This window comes from Homarus americanus, unplaced genomic scaffold (genome assembly GCF_018991925.1).
Source record: "Homarus americanus isolate GMGI-L3 unplaced genomic scaffold, GMGI_Hamer_2.0 scaffold31037, whole genome shotgun sequence".
Taxonomy (NCBI): Eukaryota; Metazoa; Arthropoda; class Malacostraca; order Decapoda; family Nephropidae; genus Homarus; species Homarus americanus.
Genome location: NW_024722227.1, coordinates 26,057,765 through 26,067,843, shown reverse-complemented (window position 1 = coordinate 26,067,843; position 10,079 = coordinate 26,057,765). Strand labels below are relative to the sequence as shown.

Genomic DNA, 10,079 nt, shown 5'->3' with positions numbered 1-10,079 from the left:
TCTTTTATAATGGATGTGATATTAAGCAAGTAAAATTACCTGTGCCCTGTATAATAATGAAGAGAATGTATGATGTGGACATGGGGAAAGGATTAATATACAAGAAATAATACATGAACAAGAAAGGTAAGAGGAATAAATCTTGGTGAAACTGATAATAATTTGAAAGGAAAATAAGTTCCTAGATGACAAAAGATAAACATGAGTGAGAAGGAGGATGATACAGAAAACAGAGGAGGGCGTATGTCGCTTTACTCATTTAGATAAAAGTTAAAGAGTACAGTGAGAGATGTAATACCAAGCTTAGAGATAATACAAAACTAAAGAAAAGATGAGGTACTGCACCTTCAGATCTTCCCATTCAACCTCAACAAAGTCCAGCAGTGAGGGATCTCCATGGCTCTCAAAGGTAAATCCAACATTGTGTAGATGTGCAAAAGGTGTTGTTAGAGAGAAGATGAAGCTGAGCGTGTCATCCATGAACCAACCATCATGATGTGCAAGAGTCATGTGACCTTCGATGATATCGTTGTTATAACGATGGGAAACCTGGAGGAAAAAAAAAAGAAATGAAGGAAGTCATCATAGTTACTGTTTGGTATTATGGGAAAATCAATTTGGCATCACTCTATCACATTTTCCAAGCACACATATAAAACAGGTAGCATGACTATAAATATGAAATGATCAGTCTATTTGGAAGGATTCAAGTGTAAAGATAATAAATCAATATTTTTCATAATAACCAAATAGTATACAGTAGACATGGCACTACAGTATCTGTCAAATTAGGTTTGCAAGCAAGTAGTCTGCTGGCCCCAAAGTAGGATCATTCATAATATTTGTGACTTGTTGTTTAAAAATTGATTTCAGTGAAACACTTATTTTTATTTATAATTTTAACATAATCTTAAGTAAAATCCCCACTAACCTTTACATCTCGTGTGATGCCATCGTAGGAGTGTGAAAAACTCAGGAAAGAATCAAAGGTCCGTTTTGAGGGTAATGTGACAGTAACTTGTGCTTTGCTTTCCATAAGATGTGGTTCAGGTTGGCTGTGTTCACCATACACCTGTATCTCACTCTCTAACAGTTTTATACTGCTCGTGAATGTATGGTGTCTAAGTGAGGAAAATGGAAAGGCCTTTATTTTATAGTCTCATATATCACATCTATTTACTCTACAGTATATTTCAAACACTGAAATATGTAGAGTAATATATATATATATATATATATATATATATATATATATATATATATATATATATATATATATATATATATATATATATATATATATATATATATATATATATATATATATATATATATATATATACCATTGGGGTATGCTATAACGAATCTAATTGGTTCTAGAACCTTGTTCGTTATAGCATTCGTTCATTATAGGATTAATTCGTTTCAGGCCCCCAAATACAACTACTTAACACTGAAAAATATAATATAAAATTGTAAAAATTGTAAAAAAGTGCATAAATATGCATCTAAACCCCTGAAATAAAGAATATCATTAATACTTGTAATAAAAAACAATAAATTAGTAAAAAAAAAAAAAAATTTTTTTTTTTTTTTAAATAATGTTCGTTGTAGGAGTTTCGTTCGCTATAGCATTCTCAGTTTTATAGGTAAAACCGTTCGTTATAAGAATATTCGTAGTAGGATCCGTTCGTTATAGCATACCCCACTCTAGTCCGGCATTCTGTGGTCCGGAAACTCCCGGAGAAAATTAATTTGAGTCTGGTACTTTTGATGTTTGGCTAAATTTTGCCTTATTTACCCTACTTTTTGGGCGAATTACTACCTGTAATAAAGCAACATCCTTATAAACCAACGAAAATAACAGATAAAAATAAATAAAAACTAAAAACAACAAAGAAAATTTGTTTATGTTCTACAGCTTCAGCTAGAGTTGAACCTGATGGCTTGGCAACTTCGTCATCCGAGTAAAAACACACACAACAACATTGGCTGTCCTTATGTTTTCAACTTTACCACCACTGGTGGGTAGAATTTTTGTTCTAAATTCAGAAACATTAATTAAAATATATATGAACAGTAAATAAGTGTTGCTTTCATATTTTTATGTAGAGTAATGGCAATATGTTTTCACATGTACGCACTTACATACAAGCAGTCTCACTTTTTTCTTTAACATTAAATAACATTACTTAAAACAACCATATTAATTTTTACATTAATTTTACTACAGCTACAACCTGGGTCTTATTTTCTTCAGTTTTATATGTAGAACCAGTCAGTCACTGCTTTTGTAAACATTAACGAAAACAATGCCGTCTCGTCTCCTCATGTGTTTTAATATTCTACGTATCATTAATGAATTGTATTGTTCATTTTGCACATATAAACATTAATTCAATCAAAAAGACATTCAGTAATAAACAATAATGAATCTTATGTACATAAGAAAAATGACGCTGTTTACACGATTGTGCACGTCTGAACATTGGCGGGCCGCTCAAACCCGTCAAAATTTGAGTTTCCGCCGTTGAAATTTGAAATTGTGTAGTGTTTTTTTTTGTGTCCAAATAACGGCGAATTAAAAACTCGCAAAATTTGAGAACCTGCTGTACAACATTTAACCCTTCAATATGTCTTCAAAGAGACCACGAAGCAGTGAACGTGGTGCTAGCGCTTCCAAGTGTAAGCACAAGTCACTATCTATCCAGGAAAAGGGTGAATTTCCATGGTCCGGAAATTTCCATGGTCCGGCACCAGTCAGGTCCTGAGGTTGCCGGACTAGAGAGGACTCTGAAATGCTCTGATCACCAGAAATAGTAAACAAAACAAAAAAATTAAGGAATGGGGAAGATAAATAAAAAAATCTTATAAAAAGAACCACACTTACTGAATACTGCACAGTGGTCTAATAAGATTTGCTATACCGTAGGCCTACTGAGAAGTAAGACACTTGAGTATGTAAGCAGGCTGGAGCTGATCAGGTGTTGCCACATTCATCAGGTTTATTTATTTATTGATTCAGTATTATATTTTCATATGATTGGCCTCTTATGGATTATGGTTCATCATGATTAAGTGACATCTCCATTAGCTGGAACAATTGGTGCAGAGCACTTCTGGGAATGAGAGATTTCCAGATAAAGATACGACTCTCACAAAGCCGGAAAAAAATCCCCCATCCCTAGAATTTTATGGGTAACGGAAAATTATTCTGGGAAGTTTCAGAAATTGCTCATTAGATTATCTCTCGAACCCGGAAATATATTCCCCATCCCCGGAATTTTCGGAAAATGACCCTGATTTTCATCTCTCAAACCCAGAATAAAAGTCCCCGTCCCTGGAATTTTCCTAAATTTTCTGGGTACCAGGAAAATTTTCTTGAAATTTTCCCCGAAAATGTGCGCCTCTGAAAATTGTTCCCAAAGCCGGAATTTTCTGGAAAAATCCAGTTTTGGGAATGATTTTACGAGCAAATTTCAATTCCGACATCAGACAATTTTGGGTTTGAGGGATTCTGGCTTAAGGAGATAAATACTGTATGACATCTTCTGTAATAGAGAAAAAATACAATACTGTATGTAACTGTAATATAACTTGAAAATATAAGGATAAGCTGTATCAGAAGGTTATTTACTCAAAATGCATTTGTGTGAGAGCTTTCAGCAGACCAGCTTACAACAAGGGTCACTATAACACACTGTACAGTATAGTATTTGATATGAAGATGCCTTCTTAAAAACGTTATTTACTACCTTTGAGTGTTGTATGATGGCTCAATTGGCTACTTGTACACTTAGACAAATGATTAATGAATAAACCAGGGTATATGCAGATAAATAATTCTGTACACTACAATATTACTTATTAAGTAATGATAAATACACTACAGTAGTATTTATTAAATTGTGATAAATACACTACAATAGTATCTAGTAAGTGATGATGAATACACTACAATAGTATTTATTAAATGGTGATAAATACACAACTGTACTGTACTGATTTACTAAGTGTTGAAGACAGACATTGTGGTAAGCTGATCAGCTGTTTGCCCTTTGTGAACAAATGACTCCTGGTATTCAGTGTGGGATTCTTTTTTCAGGAAAGCTGATGCTTTTAGGATAATATTTTATCAACCTGACACCAAATGATCCTAAATTATATGAGAATTGTACAGTATACAGTTTTCTATTTATTCAGAAGACAAATTCTGTGGTTACTTACATATAACACTTTACAATAAATAACAATCATCTTGGTGACAAGTTGACAACAGTTGTAGACAACCAGACTTACCCTCTATGTCTGATTTTCAACCCAGAGAGTTCTGTTTCATATTTTTTTATTGTTGATGTAATATTCTTTTAATAACCTTGTTATACACTTAAAGTTAAAAAGAAAACCCAGAAATTCAAGGCGTGGGTTAGGTCAAACAATGAGAAGGACAGGAGGATGTATACAAGAGCCAGGAACCAAGCAAAGTCAGAGTGTAGAAGGGCTGAAAAGGAGTTCCAGAGGCTGGTTGCAAGTGAGGTCAAGTCAAACCCAAAGGCATTTTACTGCTACGCAAAGTCGAAATTAAAAACGCGAGTAGGAGTATAGGACCTGAGGCTTGAAGACGGTAGTTACACAGATTCTGACCAGGAAAAAGCAGAGGCAATGAACAATTTCTTTTTCTTGGTGTTCACAAGAGAGGATGTGAACAATCTTCCTGCGTTTGAGAACAGACAGTTTGACACAGCACTGACCCACACTGTGTTCACAGATGAGGTTATAAGAAATAAATTGTCAAAGCTAAAGGTTTATAAGAATCCCGGCCCTGACATGGTGCATCCCAGAGTGCTAAGAGAGTTGTGAAATGAGCTTGCTGAGCCCCTGCAAATGCCTGGATGAACAAAAGGTCCCCAGTGATTGGAAAATGGCTTATGTGAGTCTTGTCTTCAAGAAGGGCGATCGTCACTCCAAGAACAACTATAGACCAGTGAGCCTGACCAGCATAGTGTGTAAAGTATTTGAGAGCATTATAAGAGATGCCGTGATGGAACATCTACTACGAAACAACCTTGAAAAGGATTGCCAACACAGATTTATGCTGGGGCGCTCCTGCTTAACGTAATTACTCAAGGTACCCAAATTCTGGAACAGGGTGGCAATATCAACAATATATACAGTACAGGTGCTCCTCTACTTACGAACGAGTTACGTTCCTGAGGCTTGTTTGTAAGTCCAACTTTACTCTTGTAGATACCAAACATATTGTAAAAAATGAAAAGATTATGGATATTTAGTACAACTATACCCTTTAATACAGCCTTAAAACCTGGCTCACTCTTCTCCTCTTAGGTAATGTTTGTTCTATTTGGAATTTTCTTCAAAATAATCCAGTCTCATCCACATTAAACACCTGTTCTTGCAGGTAACCCCCTCAGTGATGATGTTTCTATCTCTGAAAGTTTGTAAGTTGAATGTTCTTAAGTAGAGGAGCACCTGAAAATTAAACTGAAAGGGTACGGGATTCAGGGAAGTGTCCTAGCGTGGATCGGGGACTTTCTCCATGATCGCAAGCAGTGTGTGGTGATTAATGGCACGAAATCGTCATGTGTACCTGTCACAAGCGGGGTACCACAGGGCAGTGTATTGGGCCCGCTGTTATTTCTTTGCTTCATAAATGACATGCTAAAGGCTATACATTCCTCCAGACAAATGTTTGCAGATGACGCAAAGTTATTTCGGGAAATCAAGAACCAAGCAGATTGTGAAGAGAATCAGAAGGATCTCTGAGAGCTTCAAGACTGGTTGAAGAAATGGCTGCTAAAATTCAATGTCATGAAGTGCAAGAGGATGCACCTGGGGCGTAGCAACGGTAAGGAGGCGTATCATATGTCCCAACGGGATGAAGAAACTGCACTATTTGAGACTGAATGTGAAAAGGACAGAGATGTGTATGTTGACAATGAGCTGAAGTTCTCAGGCCATTGTGAGAAGAAGGTGAATCAGGCAACTAAATTATTAGATCTTATAAGAAGGTCGTTCAGATATCTAGACAGTCCGTCCCTCGTAACGATCTTCAAGAGTGAAGTGCTTCCCTGTCTGGAGTACTGTCACTCCTTCTGGTCCCCGAGATATGCTAGGGACTATCAGTTGATGAAAATGTCCAAAGCAGGGCCACCAGACCTCAGCTATCCTGAGAGATTAGAGAGCCTGCAATTGCCTAGCTTATACTACAGATGGGCAAGGGGGGACCTAATTGAGGTGTATACTCATCTCAAAGGGCACTACTCAGTCGAGTCCTCTTACTGTACTAGGAGTTGGCGGACACTTACCCCACAAGAGGTCACAGCTCAAGGTTTTCATGTATTAGGTAATAAATTACAGTAGCTGTGTACTATTTATCATTAGTTAGGCAGGTTTTGTTCTTGTTTGTTTAAATATTTCACGTTTTTCAGGAATAATATTGGGGTATTTTTGTCACGTCACTGGAAATCAAACCCTATTTTTTCCATAGGTTTCTTTTATTCGATACAAAAATTCACTTAATGAATTTATTTTAACCTAACCCATTCATAAATCGAGGGATACATTCATTTCAATGATGTGCTGGGAGTAAGAAAGGTGAGTATACAAGAGGTGTAGTGGTGTAAATGGCAGACTATAGGATGTTACTAAATTTAAGTGTTCCGTGTGTACAGGTAATCATCAAGGTTTAAAATGGATGTTAAAGCTCAATACTGAGGATATATCCCTGGAAAGTGTCAATGAGTTTTGTGAGTGATGTGATTTGTGCTGGAGTTGGTGCTGATGTTAGCTGAGCTGCAAGAGTTACAAGTGGCTGGAAGAAGTTGAAGGAGCAGTTGTCTTTACTGATGTCACGAGGATCTCATCTTCAATTTGAAAGTTAAGTTGTATGTAGTCAACATTAAAAAGTATTACTTTATGGCAGTGAAACATGGGCAGTTATGTAGAGTTTATTGAACTGAAATGAGAATGAAGAGATGGATGTGTAATATGATGTTGAGACAGGAAACCCTGTTCAGAACTAAGAGGGTTATGGTTACTGAGACAACTGTAGAGGTTTAGCACAGAGGTAATTTGAGATGGTTCAGGCAATGGAGAGAATGGGGGAGAATAATTGAGCTTAAATGTGGAGAGGAGGAGAGTTACGGTTAAACCAAGCATAACATGGGATGAGGTTCTAAGAAATGATCTTAAGGAGAAGCACTTCACCAGAAATATTACAGAATAACATGTTGCCTGAAGAATTGACATCAGGTTGTCAAAGCTAACTCACACAATAAATACTGAAACTGGGTTCGGTGAAGATAAACCAGACAGATATATTTGGGCTGTGTTGTGGCAGGGAACAGTACAGACAGAACCCATCTGTTATGGCAACCAGAGATTATGATGGTCACTGGATGGAGAAAGAGTCTGCATTTACTCTTGATTCAGGTTATTCTGCACTGTATCACAGTACAATAGAATAAGGCTTACCAGAGTGAAAAAAAAGCAAGGAACAACAGATGGAAGTGAAACAGTAAAAGGGAAAGTAAAAAAAAAAAGGTGGATGTCATTTATATCAAACCACAATCATCAACACTCACATAGAGTAAATAGAAGAGAAGTGGAAGAGGATGTCACTGCCCGTTTTCACGTAGGCCTCATATCCGGTGTTGTCGTCTGTCTGCTCTTGCTTCTTAATTGCTATCTTAAAACATCGAAACAATTCTTATGTATTAAATGGTCAGTGATGTGGAAGACTCAGAAATATACTTATTAATCCAAAAATGGAAATAGGATTCTAACAGCTTTTTTGGGCTACCCTTGGTTAGGTTGGCTTTCTGATTATCAGTACTGTACTGTACTGAACAATCACCCAAATAAATGATGTCACTACGTCCGGAAACTTTCAATCAGAAAGTGGTATCTGGCAAGTAATAGAAATGCATTATTTTTGCTTTTATCCTTTTGAGGTGGAATGCAATTTTCTGAAATAGTAACAGAAATTAGTTAATAAATGCTAAAACAGTTTTTCATAAGAATATTGTAGAAGCAAATCATGTACAGTAGTTAAATTATGAAAATAATTTTAAATGAAATACAGTAGGGTCAAGATATATCGCGACTTTGTATACAGGATATTGATTTTTTTATATCGCGGCTACCAAAATTATAAAAATTTTCCTAAACAACTGTATATAGCGATATTTTTTTTATTTCGCGAGGGAAACCGGGCAGGAAATTTTTCAAATGTACCGCCAAGGCAAACAAATGCGTTATTTACTCACCAGAGGCGCCACCGTGGCTGCTCAGTCACACATTCACACTTGCCCGCTCAGTCTTTCTGAGTGAGTGACGAGAAAGCAGCCGACTTTGCTGCAGATTACGACTTCTAAGGTGAGTGTAAATGGGTTGTTAGTGACGTGAAAAGTGAAGTGAGGATAATGGAAAGCTTAATGGAAATGATTTAATACTGTAAGTAATATTTTTGGTTTATTAGTTTATGATTGTTAAGTGAGGGTGGCAGTGTGTTGTCTGTTGTTCTCGGGGTGGCGCGTCAGCTGCCGAGTCTGGTGCAGATTTAAATTTCAAAAGTGAGAGTAAATGGGTTGCGAGTGACGTGAAAAGTGAAGTGAAGATAACGGAAAGCTTAATGGAAACGATTTAATACTGTAAGTAATATTTTTGGTATTCGTGTGGGATTGTTAAGTGAGGGAGGCAGTGTGGCGTCAGCTGCAGAGTCTGGTGTTCCTGGGATGATGCGTCAGCTGCCGAGTCTGGTGTTCCTTAATATTGATATTGAAACAGTCTGTTGTTCCCGAGTCTAGTGTTCAGTGGTGCTTTAGTTAGTAAGAAAATCAACTCGTTAAGTTAAGTTTAGTCACTTTTTTGGCCTCCAGAACCTAACCCTATTTTCCCCATTGATTACAAGTAATTATATATAACGATTTAGTATATAACGAACATCGTTGGACCCTATCTCGCGATATACCCCGTCCCTACTGTAATAAGACTATGGCATACAGATTATTGCTCTGAGACATTAAGGAATATTTTACAGGGTTAAAATTGGATGTCAAAATAAACAGGTATTCTGTACATTAACTGTGGTAAGTTGAAATATTTATCAAGTAAAAAATATAAATTTAATTAATATTCATATACTGAATATGTAAACAAATATTTTCCATATTAACCGCCTCTATTGACAATGATGAATGTTAGGCTGGAAAAAAAAATTGAGCTTCAGATAGGCTGCAATCTTAAATAAACGTTTATAAGAAACTTAATTGCCAATATGTTCTGATGGTATTGCATTTTTATCACCAAAGAATAAAATAAAAACATTAAAGATTTCCATTTCATGTCCACTTATTACTTCAGAAAAAAGATGAAAAATGGCTAAACTGCTAGCCTCTATGAATGCTTATTCAATTACCGGTAATAATTGTTTTAAAGCAACAAAACACCTTTTATATTGTTCTTAAAGTAAAATAACTTCTAAACAAGGACAACAGCAACAGACATAAGAGTAAATGCCTTGTGTTGCTATATAATCTTGGGCTGGTTGTCCTTTTTTTTCTACATGCATATTTTTTTTGTCCTTTAAAGCAATGAATTGGGATTTAGTGCTTTCACTTTCAATACACACCTGAAAAATTTTTACCTGCAAAATATAATGAAAGGCTAAGAAAAGGTTAGTCAGTGATATAGTCACTCCAGGAGTTCATCAATATACTAACTCCCTACAACAGCAGCCAGTTCATTGGGCACTAATAATGGAGTAGTAGCTTTCCATTCCCACTCACACATCACCCTTATGATGTAGTTGCCAGATTCTGCTGTTTGGATCAATCATACTGAAAACAGAGACATCACTTCCTAGGTCAATTATACAGTATACATGTATTTTGTATACGGTACATTCCTCGCCTGCTCAACCTTCTCTTATCCACAAACCTCCTTCTCCCTGTGCTTCTCCCACAGATCTCGTGTTACTCGACAGTTGTCGCCCATAGCGGCCGAGTGGTTCACACCCCCCGCCCGTTATGTCTCACATGTGAAATACAACCCTGCCG

At 36.4% G+C, this 10,079-nt stretch overlaps 1 protein-coding gene across 1 annotated transcript in view; it reads right to left on the bottom strand.

The window, feature by feature from the left end:
- LOC121862666 overlaps positions 1-10,079 on the bottom strand; it is a 104,318-nt gene that overhangs the window by 62,551 nt on the left and 31,688 nt on the right. Inside the window, exons 25-27 of the mRNA XM_042360985.1 lie at positions 7,605-7,708; positions 932-1,121; positions 346-549 (exon numbers count right to left, since the gene is read on the bottom strand). Coding sequence (XP_042216919.1) covers positions 346-549; positions 932-1,121; positions 7,605-7,708 — 498 coding nt within the window. The remainder of the gene's footprint in view (positions 1-345; positions 550-931; positions 1,122-7,604; positions 7,709-10,079) is intronic.